At 38.3% G+C, this 22,618-nt stretch overlaps 1 protein-coding gene and 1 long non-coding RNA gene across 2 annotated transcripts; both read left to right on the forward strand.

Moving 5' to 3' along the window:
• The first annotated feature begins 651 nt into the window (after positions 1 to 651).
• LOC104901752 (hypothetical protein) lies at positions 652 to 3,319 on the forward strand. Its single transcript, XM_010689359.4, has 3 exons — positions 652 to 1,563; positions 1,805 to 1,919; positions 2,025 to 3,319. Exons 1-3 carry the CDS (start codon positions 1,081 to 1,083, stop codon positions 2,531 to 2,533), a joined length of 1,107 nt encoding a protein of 368 aa, XP_010687661.1. The 5' UTR covers positions 652 to 1,080; the 3' UTR covers positions 2,534 to 3,319.
• A 14,142-nt stretch (positions 3,320 to 17,461) lies between these two features.
• On the forward strand, positions 17,462 to 20,875 carry LOC130590920 (uncharacterized). Its single transcript, XR_008968803.1, has 2 exons — positions 17,462 to 18,526; positions 20,688 to 20,875. It is a non-coding gene; the product is annotated as an uncharacterized LOC130590920 (long non-coding RNA).
• The last annotated feature ends 1,743 nt before the right edge of the window (positions 20,876 to 22,618 follow it).

Below are 22,618 nucleotides of genomic sequence, written 5' to 3' on the forward strand. Positions count from 1 at the left end.
AACCATACCAAGTAATTAATGGAAAAGAAGCAAACAAGTAATTTGAGTTTCCACAACAAGTAATCCTCAGGAGAAGAAAGAGTAATAGTTACCAAGTTATTGAGGCAGTCGAGACAGCAGAAGACGTGGTGACGGTCATGGTGGACGTGGATGAGAGATCATCCATGGCGTATGACAGTCCAAACGTGGCAGGCGAAGGAATCATGAAGGAAAAAAAAAAGTTTTTTTTAGACCTAAGAAAAAAACCTAAGGATGTGATACCATGTACAGGTGTGGAAAATGATTGTGTTAACCTGAATAGGTTAACCTTAGCATAAATATATATAGGGAGTTTTACAGACCTAATACTAATAGAATTCCTTTCTATCTTGTGTACATACAATATTACTCTAATATTAACGTGTAATATTTGAAATCAAATTCCATGATAAGAAGAGTATGTTCAATTGCTGCCTACCCAGAAAACCATATCCAAACCATACAAGTTATAGAGGTTAATAATAACAAGCTAGATTTCTGAATACAAGGAGATAAAAGCATTCAATTGCACCCATCATATTTAAGCATGGTGTAACCCTTTCCTTCACTTCCAGACAATAACGTTTTCAAGGGGACCATATAGTAGTATTTTTTATATTAATTGTTAGCTAGGGTACTTCATTAATGTTATGACAAAAATGAAAAGGAAATAAAGAGAGAATAATTCTGAAACAAAAACCATGAGAATTAAGGGAATAAATCATGGAAGTCATCAAACACTTTTGCATAAAGCCAACATCCCAAACATTACCTGCAAAAGTTTAAATATCAACTCCATATAAAACCTGCATACTATCTTAAACTTCCTCTATTTTTCTCTCTCAACAATCTTCTGTATGTATTTCTTGGAGTCAAGTCTCTAACTGACAGATATACTTTGGCTACCCTCAATCAATGCACTGTGTTGCATATCATCATCATCATCATCACTGGTATTCTCTCCCAACCAGATAAGCTAATTCAAAAAAAAGAACTCTTGTTGTTCTTCTTCTGTACATCATTATAATTTTCTCCCTAGGTTTCCCTATTATTTACTTTCTCATGGCTTCAACCTTGAGTAAACAAGGCTCTGCAAGGCGACTAGCCGAGCTTCTTGACGAGCAGCAAGAGCCTTTTGTGCTAGAAATGTACCTTCTTGAAAGAGGGTACCGTGTAAGAAAAAGCTTGGAATTAGAAGGCAGCAAAATAATTGGGTGTTGCTCTAATAGTAATCATAATCATAAGAACAAGTCAAACAAGTACTTGCAGAAGACTTGGAGTTTTCATCTTGGAATGAATCCCTTACCAAAGAGAAGTTCTGAACAACTTTCAAACATGGCTAGAGGTTTGCTTAACAAACTCGTTTCGAGGAAGGGAAGGAGGAGGGGGAAAGAGAAAGATAAAGAAGGTGTTAAAGCAGGTAGATGCTCCTCTGTTAGTTGCTCGACGACACTGTCGAATAATACTTGGTCCGAGAGTGATACAGATGTAGAGATGATCAGCATGACATCCCCTGCTAAAAGTGAGACTACCCATTATGATCAGGTAAACACTTTTTCTTTTTGTGTATGATTCAAGTCAGTATTACCTAATTTACGGTACAAGAATGGGGACCAGAAAGCGAATTTCTATTCTTACATCATCCCAAAACTGTATCAATTCGAGCTAATCGAATTACAGTTTGTGGGTGGTTTAGCAAATTGGGTGATTCTGGTTTGAACTGTCCATATTTTGCATATACTTCTTAAGTGTAAAAAGTTATGTAAGCTGAATAGTTCAATGACAGTCAGCTTCAGATAGAGTAAGGACTCAATGGAGATTTGTTGAAGAAAACAAGCAATGCAGCCCAGTTTCTGTCCTTGATGAAATTGATCTTCTTCAGGCAATACCCATCTATAATGGTCAGTTTTTATATCACTGAAAATCTGCTCAATGTTTAATACTTTGTTTAAGTATCTGAACTGAGCAAAACTAGTGTATTAAAAATTATTTCGGGGATGAAACAGTGAAACACCCTTCTGAAGACACAGCTACAGAATCAAGAATAAGATTTCAGAAAAAAGTGTCAGAGAATGCAATTCTGTCAGCCTCATTATGGGGATTGCTCGTGCAGTTTAGGAGTGGAAAACTGAAGCAGAAACCAGGGAGAAAACCGTTTCCTGAGTACATGAATTCAAAGAAAGCATTGCAGCAGAATCGCCAACTGATGTTCGACTGTGTAAGAGATGCAGTCGAAAATGGGAACAGACAGAAGAGCAGCAGCAACAGCAACTGTGAAAAGGGTCTGAAAATGGGCACTGAAGAAATTGGGAAGATCATCTGTAAAAACTTAAAAACATGGGGGAAATTGTCAACTAATGAAACAAATATCAAACAAGTGCTTAAAATGGACTTATTTGCAGCTGATGAATGGGGTGGTTTTGAAGTATGGAGAAGAGATATTGCTGCTGAGGTTGGGAATTATATCATTGATGACATTACAGAAGAGATCATCAAAGACATGATTGATCAGTAACCAAGATAGGAGGCTAGAGCAGTTGGGAAGGCCGGTGGTCGAATGATCGAATCTCGCCAAGCTCATCTTGAGAAGGATTTCATAAACCTTATTCCCCCTTCTGAGAGTCCTGGTTAATCACTAATTCAGTACTTGCAGAAAGGCTAATACAGTTTGATGAGAATACACTTATTGTTAACAAGACTTTCAAAATTTCTCAAGGCATATGAAATTCGATTTTGAAACTTTTGTTCTGTTTTGATTTGGTTGTATACTTGTATAAAATTATTAGTATTTGACAGCACTTTAAAAAGGATAGAATTATTTAAATTTGGAATGTTGAAAAAAGAAGATTACTTTGTGGATGTTGATGCCATTAACTCAACTACCAATAATTAAAGTGATGCAGACGTATTAGATATTGAGAACATTCTTGTCGTTTGCTCATTTACATACTTCTATAAATAATTTTGCAAATTAAGAATCACACGAACAAGAAGATTGTGATTTATGCTACAGCAGATGACATTAGTGAGGCCAAATTTGTATCAGTTAGTTAGAATTAAGGTCTCGTATAGGTGGATATAATGGACATAGCTCATGGAAGGATCCAAATGAATACATCACTATGTTGGAGTTGCTGGTGACTAATTACCTACTTCTATAGCAGAAGCAAGAAAGACATGTATATGTTGTTTATGCCAAATTTCGTCTCAGGATATCATTTGGTTGGGACGTCAACAACAAGATGTAAACCAATGAATATGGTAATGAGTAATGATGCAATATAAATCTGACAATAGTAAATTTTTTTCGTTTGGTAGAGTAGAAGTATATCCTCTAACTGTAAGGTATGATGGTTGAAGATCGACTCGTGTAGTTTGGTGTGTGTGTGTGTTTGCGGTGTGTTGGTGATGCAAGGAGCATAGCAGCCCGCGGGGTTTGGATACGACACTGCTGGTTGAACAGCCAGCACACCTTCCTGCCAGGCCACAGGTCCTGCTCCGCGCCCACAGAATTTGGCGCGCCGAGCCAGCAGGAGTACCTGCCAGCCCGCAGGTTGAGGCCTGCGCCCGCAGGTTTTGCCGCCTGGAGTGTTTCTCCTACTCTTACTTGGTTTTCTTAGGTCCTCTGGGATCATATTTGTTACCCTAGTATAAATATGTTGTCGCCGTTAATTGTGTATTTGGTGTCATGCCAAGCATAAGAGAGACATATTCTTCAATCTAGAAAGACTAGAGAACCTAGAGAATTCTCCTTGTATCACATCTCATATTCCTAGCACAGTGTTCATGGTTTTCTATGTATTCAAGGATTTCCACGTTAAATCTTCGTGTGTTCTTTATTGCTTTATTTCTTAATTCCTTCGTATATTATACTTTATTGTTCGATTTGTTAGCGCCTACGATACATATTCCTAACACTAGTCACCCAAAGATTCACTTGGACAAACCTTCTTGAAAGGACCTTACAAAAGAAACTGATTATATCACAAGTCAATACCCAGACAATAGAAACAACCTAAACTTTACAATTGATCAACCAATGTTTATCCTCTCTACTTACATCCCATACTATAACCTGTACAATTCAACTTCTAATTAGAGTCAATGTCTTCGATCTGATTGTCTTATTACAACTAATTAAATTATGTTCCAAGTGAGCAATGTTCCTAATCTGCTAGACTTTATACGTGAGGGATATCATAGGCTCATAGCAATATTAACAACTCTTTTTCATCCCTCACCAAAAAAAGACCACTCTTTTTTCCAAATTTAGGCTCTTTTTTTCCTGCTCTATAGCATAGTACTAGTATATTGCAAGGTTGAACCTTTTCTCTGTGACTGAACCGAATGAATGCACAGGATCATCTACTGCAGTTTCTGAAACTCTTCCAGTCCTGTTGTTTATGCCAAATTCTGACCAGGCAGAACTTAGCCGAGGATCTACAGCTAATGAAGATGCAGCTATAAACAATAATGGATGCTAGCTACGAAAATGAACAAATGCAGAAAAGAGATAAGGCACCAAGAAATGGTGACGCGGAAAACCCCAAGAAGAAGGGTAAAAACCGCGGGCGGAATTGAGTCCACCAATCCACTATGTATGAGAATTACAACTTATAGCTTGCAGCTTACAGCTTGTACTAAGTACACTTCTGAATATTGTAAAAGTAAAGGAAAGTGTTTTAAATGTAAATGATGTCAAGAACTGCCCTTCCTCAGATACTCCTACTTCTATATATATACTCGTACATTATTTGAACGTTGCTTTTCATTCTACTGTTGTACAACTAACTCCTAATATGGTGTCATGACCTCCTAAAATCGAGGGATATCTCCTCATTCTGCTCAACTACGGCTTTCGCCCTATTTCTTAGGCATAACAATGTTCTTTGACTTGGCCTTAATTAGTATCCAATGCTTTTTTCTGAACTATCTTCTGAGTTTCATAAGTGCTTGTTGTAGCTGCTACCTGATGTTTCCTAGCTGCGTTCCAGATGACAATGGCAATCAACCTACCTGCATTTTCCAGCTTAGGCAAAAATTAGGACATAACACCTGTGAGAACTTTAATCCAAGCCAATTCAAACCCCTTTAAGGCATTGCATCACGGTCCGAGTGTCAAGGTGAATTCTACTCCCTCCGTCCCAATTTAGTTGCTACATTTTGACCGTAGGCACTATTCACGTCATAACTTTGACTATCTTTTACTCCATATACATAAGAAAAAACATAGTCATGTTGGATCTTGTTTGATTCGTCCCAATTTGTATTTTCCAAATATATAATTTTTATAATTTTTTCATATATGTAACTCAAAATATTGGTGTTTGAAGTTGCATCTCGTAAACTGTGAAAAAGCACATGTAGTAACTAAATTGGGACGGAGAGAGTAACACATTGGCTCCTGTATTCGCAACTGCCATACAGCCAAACAGATGTTGATCTTGAATATATGAATATTTGTGCAACCTTTCTTCATAACCTGTCCAGTAATGCTAACCACGAGACAAATCTGTGTTTGTGTCTTTGTTAAGCTCAAGTGCTTTTTTTTCTTCTGAAATAAGTATTCAGATGTGTTTAGGCCCATTTCTTGGACCAGCCCACCTATGGCAAAGTTACTAAAATACCCCTACATCTAGGGAATCAAATCCTCCACCAGCTGGAGCTGACTAAAATATCATCATTCATTGGGGCTCCTCTCCTCTATAAATAGGGTTGTCTCATCAGACAAAGGTACGCAATTCTAAGCTACAAAAACGAGAGCATCTCTCTCTACATTGATCCCTTTCTCTCTCTACCTCAATCATCAACTGACTTGAGCGTCGGAGGGCGATCCCGGGACCACCCCGGGGTAGGCTAACCTTGTTTTGCAAGATTCCGATGTACGGACAACGGAGCTCAGACATACCTTCTTGGGGCCTACATCAAGTCTCTTAGCACACATCAGCATTTATGATCACCCTCAATTTCTTAGCAGAAACAGTTTGGCGCCGTCTGTGGGGAAAGTACAAGAAGTTACTTCGCCACCACTCAGCAAGATTCACCTTGTTGCTACTCAGCAAAACTCACCCTCATTGCTGCTCAGCAATGGCCCCAACCATGAAGACATGCTCCCAAGCCAACCGTTCCTGGAGAGCTCAAGCATCCCTATGCACCTATGGTGCTATCCCTCTATTCGAATGATGAGGATTCCACCCCGATGGAGAATCCACTACGGAGTCGGTCACCCCTCAGCATCAGGTCAGATATGAGTAGCTGACCCAATGCCCATGACGACTGCAACAAACGTCACCTTGATTGCATCTCATCTTCAACAAACTCTCAGCAAAGTCGGATGGGTGTGGTCTCCACTCGTCGTGAGGAGATCATTCGTCCTTCCTGAGATGGTCAGCCTAACCGGCTAGGGCCTAAATAGAGGGAAGGATCGCGTCAACCCTCAAAAGGATAAAACATGTTATCACTCGGAACAAGTTGTATGAAAGAACAGAACCCATGAAGACTAACCTGAGCAAGGGGTGTGGTGACTCAGAACCATAAAACCTCTCCAGAATAAGAAGTGGCACCCTCGAGTTTATGATGTAGTCCAGCCAGAGGGGACTATTCATCAAAGGCACCAACTCATCAACGCTTCAAAGGCACACTATCAAAAGCCTTACATCACCCAGATCAGCCCAGCAAAACTAAGACTATCAAGTCAACAAAGGCGAACAAAAGGAGACTCAAAAGGCGAAAATTTCGCCATGACACCTCCTCAGTCAGGAGGGGGAAATCTCACTAGCATAGCCGAAAATGGCTAAGTACAGCACACCGGAACATTCATGATGTCAAAGTGGCGAGGCTCAAATCGACCCATATCCTCCATATCCGGACCCGCTCGGCCAGTAGGAGACCCCTCCTCCTTTGCCGAGTCACTCATACTTAGCCAAATTCAAGCTAAGTACTTAATTGACGCCCACTCGGACGACATGTGGCTGATAGAAGACTCTCTCCTTTATCGAGGCGCTCAGCTGATAAGAGACCCTCTCTCCTTCGTCGAGCCGCCCTTACACTTAAGCCAAATTTAGGCTAAGTAATTCACTGATACCCGGTCGGCCACTCAGTCCTACACATAACTTGAAGCGAGGCACAATCTCGGCCAAGGGAGCTGCTCGGGCAAACATATACTTTGTAAAAGTTCGAGGATCCCCCAGGAACATGGATCTCTTGTTTTTCGCTGGACGATCGCCTTGGGAAGGAATGATGCTACCCTATCCGATCATCCAGCGTGGGGCTAATTGCTTGAACGCCTCAGCTGGTCAAATGAAATACACTTGATGGAGGTGCGATGATGTTCGTCATCTCCCGAACAAAAACTTCTCCAACGGCACTCAAATATGGAGAAGCCTCCCCCCACTAACTTAGTCGAAAACGGCTAAGTATCAATAATTGGACCTACTCGAGATCTGAGTAGCGTCAGAAGACCTCCTCGGGAAGCATGGATCTCCCTAGCTAGCTTCCCCAAGTCGAGAATCTCCATCATGGGCACCTCCTTAGTCAAAAAAGGAGCGTCCTACTAACTTAGCCGAGAAACGGCTAAGTATTAACAATTGAACCTACTCGGGATCTGAGTAGCGTTAGAAGACCTCCTCGGAAAACATGGAGCTAACAAAGCCCTCCCGGGTCGGGAAGCTCACTCATTGGCACCTCGTCAGTCATAAGAGGAGCGTCCTAACCAACTTAGCCGAAATATAGCCAAGTATCAACGACTGGACCTACTCGGGAGTCGAGTAGCGTCGCAAGACCTCCTCGGCCAAACATGGGGCTCATTAGCCTCCCGAGTCGAGCATATCTCGCGGTACTTCCTCGGATAGACCAGGAGTACCCTACCACTTAGCGAAAATAGCTAAGTAGCTCATGCCGGCAAACAAATTCACCTCCTCGGCAACAATACAGTGGGCTCATTAGCCTCCCGAGTCGAGCGTGCAAACAAATTCACCTCCTCGGACAAACATGGGGCTCATTAGCCTCCCGAGTCGAGCGTGCAAACAAATTCACCTCCTCGGACAAACATGGGGCTCATAAGCCTCCCGAGTCGAGCGTGCAAACAAAATTCACCTCCTCGGCAAACATGGGCTCATTAGCCTCCCGAGTCGAGCGTGCAAACAAATTCACCTCCTCGGCAAACATGGGGCTCATTAGCCTCCCGAGTCAGCGTGCAAACAAATTCCCTCCTCGGCAAACATGGGCTCATAAGCCTCCCGAGTCGAGCGTGCAAACAAATTCACCTCCTCGGCAAACATGGGGCTCATTAGCCTCCCGAGTCGACCGTGCAAACAAATTCACCTCCTCGGCCAAACATGGGGCTCATTAGCCTCCCGAGTCGAGCATATCTCGCGGTACCTCCTCGGCTAGACCAGGAGTACCCTACCACTTAGCGAAAATAGCTAAGTGCAAACAAATTCACCTCCTCGGACAAACATAGGGCTCATTAGCCTCCCGAGTCGAACGTGTATCTCGCAGTACCTCCTCGGCTAGGCCAGGAGTACCCTATCACTTAGCGAAAATAACTAAGTGCAAACAAATCGAGTCCCTCGGCCACTAGGAGACCCTCTCTCCTTTGACGAGTCGCTCTCATACTTAGCCAAATTAAAGCTAAGTACTTCATGGCACCCACTCGGACAACATAGGGCTCATTAGCTCCTCATTCGAGCAGCGTCCGACCCGCTCGGCTTATTGGAGACTCGCTCGGCCACTAGGAGACTCTCTCTCTCCTTTGACGAGTCGCTCTCATACTTAGCCAAATTAAAGCTAAGTACTTCATGGCACCCACTCGGACAGCATGGGGCTCATTAGCTCCTCATTCGAGTAGCGTCCGACTCGCTTAGCACAAGGAGCCGCTCGGCGCAAGGAAGCCCAAAAGGACAAGGAACCAGTCGGCTCAAGGACCTACTCGGCTTGGGCATCCTCCCGACCACTTACATGGGTCCCGGTCAGCCATCCTTACGTACTCGGTCAGCCAGCCACGCGCACCAGCTCCCTCAAGCACTAGCTCGGCCAGCCTCAAGGACCCCCCACCTTGGCTCGACCACGACCTTGAACACCCGATCGGCCAAGGGAGTCGCTCATCAGGGCACCTGGTCGGCCAGGAGAGTCACTTAGTCGGCCAGGAGACTCGCTCGGCCATAGAGCTGGTCGGCCAAGGAGTGGGTCGGTCGGTCATGACGCTCTATCGACCACAACAGCTGGTCGGCCAAGGAGTGGGTCGGTCGGTCGGTCACAAGGCTCCCAAGGAGTGGGTGGGTCGGTCGGTCACAAGGCTCTATCGGCCACGGCAGCTGGTCGGACAAGGAGTGGGTCGATCGGCCAGCAAGGCTCGAGGCACCTGATCGGCCATAAGCATATCTCCTCAGCTCAACCCACTCGGCCTCGGCTATGCCAAAGTACCCAGGTCGGCCCTTCACCAAGGCACCTGGTCGGCCCTTCACCAAGGCACCCAGGTCGGCCCTTCACCAAGGCACCCAGGTCGGCCCTTCACCAAGGCACTTGCTCGGCCCTTCACCAAGGCACCTGGTCGGCCATAAGAGTCACTCCGCTCGGCTCGGCCTACCATCAGTTTCGGCCAGCGAAGCCCGAGGGGGCTGCTCGGCCACTCAGCCAGCTTAGGCTTCGAGATAGTTTCGGGGGCTAATCCTAGCGCCAGAAGATTTCCTCCACTACGATCCGGCATGAAAATTCTTGGATCCCGTTCAACATCGGCAAAAATGCAATCACCTTATTCCGCCAATCAACCGAACTAAAATGGCGATTTCTACTTCGATTACTTGGCGTGGGGCTAATTTTTTGGGCCCATTTCTTGGACCAGCCCACCTATGGCAAAGTTACTAAAATACCCCTACATCTAGGGAATCAAATCCTCCACCAGCTGGAGCTGACTAAAATACCATCATTCATTGGGGCTCCTCTCCTTTATAAATAGGGGTTGTCTCATCAGACAAAGGTACGCAATTCTAAGCTACAAAAAACGAGAGCCTCTCTCTCTACATTGATCCCTTTCTCTCTCTACCTCAATCATCAACTGACTTGAGCGTCGGAGGGGCGATCCCGGGACCACCCCCGGGTAGGCTAACCTTGTTTTGCAGGATTCCGACGTACGGACAACGGAGCTCAGACATACCTTCTTGGGGCCTACATCAAGTCTCTTAGCACACATCAGCATTTATGATCACCCTCAATTTCTTAGCAGAAACAAGATGCTTATAGACCACCTCCTTTCTATATTAAGGTTTGTTGGTAGTTGGTACTGTGAGTTACAACTTATAAATGCCAGTCCACAAAAGGCCCTGCAGATGGAATTAATGTTCTTTACCACCACTTAAGGAGGATTGTTAAACCTCGCCCCAAAATTACTTAAAATCGCCCAGAAACTATTTTATTGGACTGTTTTACCCTTCTCCTTTTTTCACCACCCACCACCCCCACCACCACCACCTCCCACCACCCGCCATCACCTACGTCCTCCTGCCACCCGCCGCCACCACCACCATCCTACTAACAAAATCGAAATTTTTTTGGACCGGGGGTGAACGATTCGCCTGGACGTCCGCCCCATGGCCCGAACGTCGGGCCTGGACGTTCGGGCCATGGGAGGAACGTCCAGGCCGGACGTTCGCCCCATGGCCCGAACGTCCATGCCCGACGTTCGGGCCATGGGGGCGGACGTCCAGGCGAAACATTCGCCCCCGGTCCAAAAAAAATCGAGATTTATCTGGCCATGGTGTTCGAAATATTTGGCCATGGTGCTTGATTGATGTGCGCAAGCCATGGTTAGCGATGGTGGTGAGAGAAAGACTCAGATCTGAATAATCTTGGCAGGAGGTGAGAGAAAGACTCGGCCTTCACTCGCATCTGAATGGTCTTGGCAGGCGAGAGAAAGACTCGACCTTCACTCGCATCTGAATAGTCTTGGCAGGAGGTGAGAGAAGACTCTACTACTTTATACTTTCTCAATTTGATGGTTGTCCATTTTGAGATGGGTTGTTGGGAACGAAGACAAAATTTTGGGGTTGTAAATTGTTTGTGAGATGGGTTTGTTGGGGTGAAGACACAGACTTGGGATGATAAGCATGGATGGAATATTTTGGAAATTTGTGATTGTGTGTTTGGTGGTGGGTGGTGGGTGGTTGTGGCAATGGGAGTGGTGGTGGTAGGATGGTGGTGGAGTGAGGTGGAGGGTGGTGGTTTAAGGAAAAGGAAAGAAAAGGTTATAAAGGTAAATTTTAATTTTTTGGGGCGATTTAAGTAATTGTGGGACGACAAAAAGAAGTTCAATCTCACCCCAGTATGTATGAAGCTCAAGCAACACTGCATTTATCAACTGAACTATTCTTAAGTAAAGGAAATTTTCCTAGACTGCCACAATAAGTTCTAGTAAAGGCCAGACACTTAGCAAGTGATTGTATGTGATAATCAACATGGTGCAAAGTTGTTTTTCCTCAATAAATGATTATTGAAGTTTTATAAGGGCAGACAGCACAAACTTGCTTTGTTTAAAAATAGTTGCACCATTTGTATGGTGTTTACCATTTACATTTTACACTTTGATTGTCTTTGGTGATTTATATTTTAGTAAAAACATAGTCATATCGGATCTTGTTAGATTCATCTCAATATTTATTTCTTTAATATCAATTTTTTATAATTTTGACTTATTGATAATTAAAGATATTAATATTTGAAATCAGACATTGGCAAACATGAAAACATGTTTTGTTTGAGTAGCGGCTCGTTAAGGGCTCATTCTCAACAACATATCTCAATATAGTGTTGGTCTCTATTTGGTGGCCGGAGGTCACTTTGGTATCTATCATAATTCATATATCATAAAATCTATACTAATATATTAAAAGGCGTGCGAAAGAACGTTTATGTGCCACGTGGCACTCTCCTCAAATTTCTAATGCAAATGCTTTATGTTCATGTATACTCCTCACTCTTAAAAAATGTGTAAGCGAAAGGAATCGAACACGTGACTTTTGAAATGAAAAGTAAGCGCTTAACCATCAGTACACTATGACTTTGTTGTTTAATGTTTGAAATAAAATATGATAAAGTCTTGTAATAATTGTAGTTAACTAAAAAGACTTAACAAGTATATACTCCCTCCGTTTTTTTATTGCTACATTTATGCCATGTCACTTTCAAATTGGAGTGTATTTATTGATTCATTTAATGTATAATAATGAGAAAACGTGAAAAGTTGTATTTTGGGTCGAAAAAGAGAAAAACAAATATAAACGTATCAATTATGGTGGCCAAATAAGAAAAATGTCGAAATTTAAAAAAAACAACCATTTAAGGAAAATGTACGAATTAAAAAAAACGAAGAGAGTACATCTTTAACAATCTTATTACGTAACTTCCAAGAGAATTTGATGTCATATTCTCTTACCACAAGTCTTTTTAAGGTATTGTTTTCAAACTCAAAGCTTTTTTTTTTTTTTACTTATCACGTCGTGACATGAATTTTTCAATTTCTTAATGGATAAATTAAAAATTACAAAAAGTAGCAGAATAAAGTATGAAATATAAAATAATAACATATTAGTTTATTGTAACTGACCCGAGGCATCGCCCGGGCAAAAAAACTAGTTATATTTTTATATACATACAGTCATTGGGATGAAGGGAGAGGTGGTAGCTCAGTGGAGAACTACCCTGAATTTTAGGATATTGCCTAGGGTTCGAATTCTCATCTTAACAATATTACCAGCAAGTTTTTTACATCCACAAGTTTTAGATGGAAACTAGTTTTTAGACCCGGGCTATTCTCCGAATAATCATAATTTTCATTTATTAGTATTTTACATGGAAATTATAACAGCAAACATTTATTGGTTTAGTGGTTAAGACTTTAGAATACGAGCTTGAGGTCAAGGATCAAATCTTATTCCATACAGTTTCTAATTTTTTTTATTATATATGAATCATGGGGTACATGAAGTCGCCACTTTAAGGGATAACGCCATATGATATAGTTCCAACAAAAGCCATAAAAATTGCAAAAATTAGGTAAAAGTTAAATATTTGTACAAATTTCTCAAGAAGTGAAATAGTTATAAAAAAAATCAAGAAAAAAAGAAGATTAATATATAAGACAAAAGTCGAGTGGGCTAAATAATATTTGGTCAAACAATATCATTATTACACGTATAATTCTCATTATTCCTCCATCCGTTTTCTTTTGTTCAACCTGTATTTTTTATTGGAAAATTCCAAAAAATTCTTCTTACATTGAATATTTCCATTTGAATAGTTCTTTTTGGACGAAATTACCGTTATTAAAATTAGATGACAACTTTATTCCTCTTTTATACCCTAGTTATTGCCCATACCTCAAAATCCAATCACATTTTTTCCTGTCATTTACCCCATTTACTCTTCACTTCCCTCGGTACCATATAATCCTTTCACCATTATTAAGAAGGAAAATATCCCATCAAAAATAAGAAAAAATTGAGAGAAAAAGCCAAAGGTATATCAGACAAAGAACATGGTGGAGAAGACAAAGCTTACACTCCGATAGTGGGGGTCGACACCCAACCATTCGCTTTACTTTTGGTCAATAACCGCGACTAGTCCAGAGTACATTTTTCGTTGATTTCATCAGCCATCCACAGGTTTCGCGTTACTTGATATATCGCCCGATTATTGCCCCGCAAAACAATGGGCATGTTTTCCTATGGGGCCCCCAAGGTTCACAGTCCATGGGGCATTGTTTGGGTCACCTCATCCGTCGACTCAGACGAGGCTACTTTCCCCTTTAGATCACTTTATCATTCATAACACAATTAATCATTCTTGGAACTCATCCAATAATACTCTTGATTCTTAACATCTTTTGAACATCCAACCACACTAGAAGACTTCACTTTAGAGAACTATACTCATTTATCATAGTACCTTCATACGTATTTCGAGTTCAATATATTTATAAATTTATGTTCAATCCAATTCCAATCATAGAAATTATAACTATAATTATATTCAACAGCATATTCATCACAATGACAAAAGTCACTCAGTTAGGATTAACTAATGAGAGTTACTAAAGCACTTACACTTAACTCATAGTCTTGCATATGGATAGTTTATATTCTTTTACAAACTTTATGATGATCAATCTACATTTACCTCAAGAATGACAATAATCGTTACCAACCACTAATAACCATTACAATTACAATAGGTCTCTCTTATAGAATTAACCAAAGAGAGTTAACTTCCACAACTCCATGTTCATTAATCAAATATTGATTAATGAAAACAACTAATTAAGGTTCATATTATACCATCAGTTGAATTCCAATCAGCATAATAAAAAACTAACCATTAAAGAATCAAGATTATTATTACATAGAACGAGTTGAACCCATATCTACTAGAACACTGCTCCAATAATTGCTCGAGGTATCTTTAAGGCAATGCACAAGCTCATGTTTACTTACGTATTTAAACTCAAGTACTAACTTACTTTTGTGGCATTAATCAACTAATCTAATTTTATTATATTACTTCATTTACAGATGTTAAACTGAAATATCTTTTTAACACGGCTCAATGAGTTAGTCCCTGGTCCATATTGTTGACAATGATTAGTCAATCCTTTTTAAAACAACTTCCAGATCCAACAAACTCACATCCTGTATTTAAGCGTTCAAACCAACTTCATCCTCCAAACTTCATCCTCCAAAAGTAAGCTTTGATTAATTCAACTCCTAATCATTTAATAAAGAAGTGGATAATATCTTACCTTATAACCAAAGTAGGAGTGGTTTACTGAACTACTGGCTTTATTTAGTAAGTATTACTAAAAGAAATAAGCATCTTAATTCTCTTTTAGTAAACTATAGATAATGTTCTAACTTTACTATATTAAGCCGTTTATAGGGTATTTTTTTTATCACGTTAACTCATATATGTTCATAGATGAACCTTGCTAATGGACTTTATGAGTTGTTAACTACTTCTAACAATTCTCATATTATGGACACTTGACTAATTCCTCTCCCTTACTTTAGTTAAGTAAACTGACAAAATCAATTCATTATATATTAGGGTGCAGATAAATATTCCCCCACTAGCAAACTTATATCATATAACTACTTAATTGCAATACTACTTAGCTTGCTTATAATTAACAATGAACTCAAACTACTAATTAATATAATTGATAATGTAAATACTATTTAAGGATTAACAACTTCCTATTAACATTAGAATCAAGAAAGATATATTGTCTCATATTAACTCATAGCATTTCAATTCTTTAATTGTTAACTAATACCAAAGTATTTCTCATCTAGCTTAATTTGTACCCCGAAAATTCTGTCTTTTCCAAAATACCTTTCAATATTAAACTTAGATAATCATCAAAACATTATCGCCCGTGTGATAACATATCGGCTTATTCAGAATTTTGCAGCGATAAACATATAACTAAACTTTTGAATTGGAATATAAAAAATAACGAAATAACTTTAAAACCAAACAACGCTGTTAACTTTAATTTCAAACCAAACTTAAATGTAAAACTATCTACTATAAAACAATAAATAGATCAATCTGTTACACAAGCTCTCAATCCCAAATTTCCATGATGCAACATTTGCACACCTGTAGATGTCAATTCACTAAAGAACCTGCTCACCAAGAATGGGTCATCACATGATCAATACATACAAACAAAACACGTAATCAGCAAAACTAATTACTACATAATAATAAATAAACATTCCTGACATGTGTAATATCCCAAAATTTTAAACATGTTTAATTAAATAATTAAGAAGGTTAAATCGTTCACTTAATAATTGTTTTAGTTAAGTAAGTCTAACTACGAATTATTTTATTTTTGAGTTTTTTTTTAAATAAACTAACTAATTCTATAAAATATTGTAATTTAAGGGTAAGATTACTAATAACACCTAAGTTAGTCACTTTTATTACAACAAAGGAAACCAATCAAGTTTAAGCAAAATAAAAATAAAAATAAAAAAGAAAAAGAAAAAGAGAAAGCATGGTCAAATCCCCCATTAATGGTATCTTCTTCCTCACTCTACCATGTCCATTTGGCACTCATGCAATTACACTTTCTTCTTCTTCTTCAAATCTGTCACCAATCCTCACCATTGCTTCTTCAAGTTAACAAATTCAGATTATTTACTCCAACCTCTCCCTCCCAACCACTGATTTTAGACCCCCAATATCCCTATAAATAGCCATGGATTCAACACCAAGAAACCACCATCAACAACCTTCATCCTCTTTTCTCTCACTAACCTGAATTTTTTGTCATCAAACTTGCCGGAAATTGAATTTGTGACTAAAGGAAACCCACAAGAAAAACCCCATTTTCTTGTTGAAGATTAATCTAGAAAATTCTAGGTGAGTGATGTAAATTCTAAGAAAATATCTAATGTATTCTAGAAAAGTCTTGTTAAAATTCTAAGTTAGATTAAGATGGAAGAATGATGTGGAAAAGTCTAGAGATATCAAATTGTAGAAATATCTAGAGATGTTTGTAGGTAGAAGTATCTAGCATTAGATTCTTATAGAAAATTCTAGAGTTAAGTATGTAACTAGTATAAATATGTAATAGTTGTATGAGATGAAAGATGAGCTCAAATGAGAGTGAGCAAGATGAGCTCAAATGAGGGAGAGCCAAACAAATGAGCTCCACACAAAATATTAGGAAAGGTAGAAACAAAGGGTTCTACCAAGGTTAATGAGAGACATGAGCTCTCACAAACACACTTGTATCATTAATTATCAATGAAAATGCAATTTTTATGATACTATTCGGGTTCATCAAAACTTCCGTGTGCGCCACATATTCTATCATGGTATCAGAGCCGCAACGTGATAACGCCAACATTATTCGAGTAGCAAGAAGAAGATAGAAGATGCAAATTATCAAGTTGAAGGTTGAAGTAAGATAAAAGAAGTTGAGGTAAGTATCAAGTTTCAATCTTTAAGGATGTTTAAAGAATTATGAATAAAAAACTGGTGAAGGGAAAAGTTGAAGATAAAGTGAAAAAAGATTAAAATGGGTTGATGACATGAGCATCAACAAAATGAAGTTAAAATGGTGGGGAAAAAGCTAGAACAAAGAGGAAGCTAATGACAAAGGCATTAGCAGAGTATGTTGGTGACAAGAGCACCAACAGTTGGGAAGAAGTAAATAAATTAAAAAAAAAAAAAAGAAAAAAAGGAGAAAGAGAATATTGGAATTTGCTAATGACATCAGCATTAGCAGTGGTGGGTGGTGACATGAGCACCAAGAAAAAAAAAAAAAAAAAAAAAAAAAAAAAAAAGATTGAAGATTGAAAACATAGGTATCAACATAATGATCAACAAAAAATCAATGAAAAAATGAGTTGTTGGTAACATGAGTACCAATAAAGAAAAGGAGAAAAAGTGATAATTAGGGGGAGCAAGTTGGTAACAAGGGTACCAACACAAAATGTTGAATGTCAACAATATGTGAGGAAAATGAAAGTGAACTTGAAGATGGTTGGTGACATGGACGCCAACGAGACTTGGAAAAATTTCAAGGAACAAAATCGGAATCTTGATTGGGATCGTTGATGACAAGTGCGTCAACAAAAGAATATTGAATAACAAGAATTTTCAAGATTAAGGGGGAGTGTTGAAGATTAATCTAGAAAATTCTAGGTGAGTGATGTAAATTCTAAGAAAATATCTAATGTATTCTAGAAAAGTCTTGTTAAAATTCTAAGTTAGATTAAGATGGAAGAATGATGTGGAAAAGTCTAGAGATATCAAATTGTAGAAATATCTAGAGATGTTTGTAGGTAGAAGTATCTAGCATTAGATTCTTATAGAAAATTCTAGAGTTAAGTATGTAACTAGTATAAATATGTAATAGTTGTATGAGATGAAAGATGAGCTCAAATGAGAGTGAGCAAGATGAGCTCAAATGAGGGAGAGCCAAACAAATGAGCTCCACACAAAATATTAGGAAAGGTAGAAACAAAGGGTTCTACCAAGGTTAATGAGAGACATGAGCTCTCACAAACACACTTGTATCATTAATTATCAATGAAAATGCAATTTTTATGATACTATTCGGGTTCATCAAAACTTCCGTGTGCGCCACATATTCTATCATTTCTCTCTCTCTCTCCTCTGTTTCACCCCTCAACAACCGACCGCCGGTCGTGCGACGCTTGTCTCGCGCCGCCCTCAGTCACGTCTTCACCTCGCTGTCGTTCGCCGACCCCCTCGCAACTCGCCGGAGATCCGCGCCAGCCAGCACGCACGTTCGTTCTCTCTCTCTCCTCCTCGCGCAGCTCGTTCTTGCTCTCTCCTTCGTCGCGACAGCAGCACTTGCACAGCATCGCGCGCCACCACCTCGCCGCCTCACTGTCGCCGTTCGCCGGAGACGATGTTCGCCGGAGCTCGCAGCTCCCTCAGCCCACTCGTGGTCTCCCTGCTCCTAGTAGCAGAGGTGATACTCTCCTCCTTTTAATTTTCTGATTTCCTTAGTTTACTAATGCAAGCCCAAGTTATAACCTTTAACCTTACTAATTTGTTTGGGCCTAGGACCTTAAACTCATAAGTAAGCTTAAGTTTTCAATCTGAATTTTATAATGTTGGGCTATAAACTTGTTGCATATACATAAATTGGGCTCAAATCTGACTTTTTATAGTATTAGCTAAGCTACTTAACATTAGATTGGCTAATTGAGTTAAACTAAAGCTGATTTAGTATTTTATTAAGTTATATTAGTTAAATCATAATGTTGGGCTTATAATCTGATTTACTTAGTTAAGTCATTAAGTTTAGTAACTACTAATTAGGAGGTTAATGCTAATATTTTAGATAACTAGAATAATGTTGATAACTAACCTAGTGTAGTAATCATGCGAAAATTTATGGTTGTTCATGGATGAGTAATTTGATGAGCTTTTATAATTGGTTTTAGTTCTAAAGCATATTAGGAGTTAGAATTATGTTATATTAGTGTTCATCAGAGTAATGATATTAATAATTATAGTTTAGAAACAACCATACCTAAGCTTATAAATTAGTAACTCGAAGGTCCAAAAATATTATGGGTAATCTCACGCCTAATGAAAGAATGTTTAAGAAAAACGCAACGCCTAATTAAATAGTAATAAATTTCATTATTCAATTCTTTATTAGATTAAAGGAAGGAATATTACAAGCCTCCCCCGGCTCTCAAGAAAACGTAACTACGGTTAGGGGTGTAAGTTCGGTTTTTGGTTTGTTTTGGTTTGGATTTTGAAAGATAAAAAAAATCCGGTTTGGTTTGGTTTGGTTTGGTTTTTGATTTCATATTTTGGTTTGGTTTGGTTTGGATTGAGTCGAATTTCGGTTTGGATTTGGTTTGGAAATTTCAAAACCGAATTTATTTTGGTTTGGTTTGGTTTTGACCTTAAACCAAACCAAAATAAATTCGGTTTTGAAATTTCCAAACCAAATCCAAACCGAAATTCGACTCAATCCAAACCAAACCAAACCAAAATATGAAATCAAAAACCAAACCAAACCAAACCAAACCGGATTTTTTTTATCTTTCAAAATCCAAACCAAAACAAACCAATTTTTTTCATATTCCAAAATCCAAACCAAACCGAAATGAAATTAAATCAAACCAAGATAAATACCAAACTGAATTTAAACCAAATTTTTTGATAATTTGTATTTCAAGTGACAATATTTTTGTATTTTCGTAATTAATATTAAAAAAAAGAAACACAAAAAAATATTAGACAAAATTCGTATGTTAAGTGACAATAATTCGCTTTTTTCGGTTTTTTCGGTTTTCCAAAACCAAAACCAATCCAAACCGAAAAACCGAAAAAATAATTTTTTTGAATCCAAACCAAACCGAATTTCAAAAAAAACCAAACCAAATTACTAATTCGGTTTGGTTTGGTTTGGTTTGGTTTTCGGTTTTTAACCAAATAACTTACACCCCTAACTACGGTACCAAGTAACGTCTACTGCTAACACCCACAATCCTTTTCGAATGATGTTTTATGGTATTTCGCACTATGTTGTTGATTTATGGATTGTGGGATATGAAAGGTTTTACGAATATGATGATTTTCGATGAAATGAAATGACTTCGATGTTTATGAAAATATGAGTATGATAACGCTATGGTTTTAATTTCATGATTATGATTATAATGATGTAATGTAATTATGATATTTGAAACATGATAAAGTAAAGTGAAATATGGTTCTTGGCAAGTATGTGGGCATAGAAAATGTCACCTATGATGTGACCGCCTTTCTGGCAATATTTGGACACCGAGAGTGTCATCCATTTGTGGCCGCCTTTCTGGCAATATTTGGACACCGAGAGTGTCATCCATTTGTGGCCGCCTTTCTGGCAATATGTGTTTAGGGATACGTCCCTATATGTGATATGTGATATGTGATATGCGATATTTGCCAAGTTACCAATGTAATAAAGTAAGATGAAAAGATAATGGTGAAGATTATGATATATTTATGAAATGGTTTTATTATTTTCTCTCCTCCCTGTTTGCTAACAAAATGAGTTGAAATGTTTTACGATGTTAGAGTAGTATGTTACTGAGTCTCGGCTCACGACGTTTTGTTTTATGTTTTAGGTACCGATGGTGACAATGGGATGGCGTAGCAGTGAGGATTTATTTAATATCTAGATTATATAGACTCTCATGGTTTTAATTTAGGTTTATGTCAAAACTCTAACCAGTAACTAAGTTTCTATTAATCAAGACTAATGTTGGATCTATGTTATGCTTCATGTTATAAAATGTTTAAGTTTATGTTTTTATGTCGCCTTGTATTTTCCTTATGGAAAGTACGGCGGTAACGCGCCGACTATCTAGGTTCCGCTGCTAATAATCGATTAATTAACTTAACAACGATGATTAGAGGTCGGGGCGTTACAACATGATACCAATAAATATAAGCATGGATAAATAATAACATAACAATCTGCAGATAACTTTTACTGAACTAAACTTTAACAATTTTTTTATTACTTTAATGGAATAGTTATTGGATCGAGTTGTCTCATCTAAAACCAGTTTTCCCTTTAGAAGACGAAATACGGGCGCGACTCCATATTCCTTAATAACCTACGATATCAAGGAACCTTTTAATAAAAATAGGAACGGTGATCAATCCAATTCCTAGAAAAAGCCATGGCACGACCACCACCATGAACCCCAACTCCTGATTGTCCGACTTCAGACTTGCACCAGTCTAAAATTTATTAGTATTCAAGTTTCACTTTACATGATTTACCAATTATTACTTGTTATGACACACAAGCAATACAATTAACATATAATCAAACATTCACAACTTTATTCCTTTTTATCTTAGGATTAAATAAGTGATCATACAACTTACAACCCAAGATTAATTCCTTCTTCATTTCAATCCTTCTTATTTGTTGAACCTGGCCAACAACCAACTTATCTTTCAAAGGTAGAAATTGTCAACTTACCAAATAAGGCCCACAGTCTCATAGAGTAGTGAAAATAATAATATAACGGAACACATGATTCGATCATGATCCAACTAATAAATATATTAATTTTCCCATGTGAATTAATAAATAAAGTTCTCAACCAACATGCTTGCATCAATATTCCATACAAACATGATATGAATCTCATAATTAAATTTCATACTTAACATGTTCGCACACAGGCATAAAACATGTACAAGTCAATCATAATAGAAATCATATATGAACTCACAAAGTTCCTATACATGATACTCCCTCCGTTTCCTAAAGATCTTCGCTCTTTCCATTTAAGTGTGTTTCCAAAAGATCTTTCTTCTTTTACTTTATTCCTTATTTGGATTTTTCCCCCTTTTACCTTCTCATGTCCCTATCATATGGTCCACCATTGCATTATTAATTCAATTTTACTCCATTTCTCTCTCCTACTTTAACCTCTTTTTATTTGTTTATTTATCTTAACCCCTTTCTCTCTCCTACTTTACCCACCCCACACCGCACACAAATTAATTCTCATTGGTATATGTAGTAACAGTAACAAAGAAGATCTTTAGGAAACGAAAGTAGTACTACATAACTTTTCCTTCCTAAAATCATGATACTACATCAAACAACATATAGGTATGCACGTATCTTGTGTAGACAAATTGATAGGCCACTTTTAACACTTTAGAAGTTGCCTACAGAGTAATCTCCATCTAAAACAACTAATAGAATTTATAATCAATACTCCAAATAAATTCCAGCAACTTTAGAATGCTTTAAATTCCCTTTAAAAATATTTAAAAGTTGGTTTTATCATTAAAACTTCAATTACTCATATTCACTAGCATAGTACTATTATATTAGTCATGAAAACCCATGAAACTCCATTAATAACAACCTTTCTAAAATTTCAACAACTTATAATTTATTAAACTTCCCTTTAAACATACTTAAACATGCTTAAATTCATAAGTTAAATCAATTTCATAGTTTATAACATGCTACTATGATTTTCCAATCTTTTACACCCTAAACATTCATGCTTTGATAATTAAA

The sequence above is a fragment of the Beta vulgaris genome, chromosome 1 (genome assembly GCF_026745355.1).
Source record: "Beta vulgaris subsp. vulgaris cultivar EL10 chromosome 1, EL10.2, whole genome shotgun sequence".
NCBI lineage: Eukaryota > Viridiplantae > Streptophyta > Magnoliopsida > Caryophyllales > Amaranthaceae > Beta > Beta vulgaris.

What these genes read in the sequence shown, in the direction of transcription:
- LOC104901752 (XM_010689359.4), top strand. Translation starts at nt 1,081, where the DNA reads ATGGCTTCAACCTTGAGTAAACAAGGCTCTGCAAGGCGACTAGCCGAG. An exon ending in AGACTACCCATTATGATCAG is followed by an intron (nt 1,564 to 1,804) that starts GTAAACACTTTT and finishes GTTCAATGACAG; the next exon opens with TCAGCTTCAGATAGAGTAAG. An exon ending in GGCAATACCCATCTATAATG is followed by an intron (nt 1,920 to 2,024) that starts GTCAGTTTTTAT and finishes GGGATGAAACAG; the next exon opens with TGAAACACCCTTCTGAAGAC.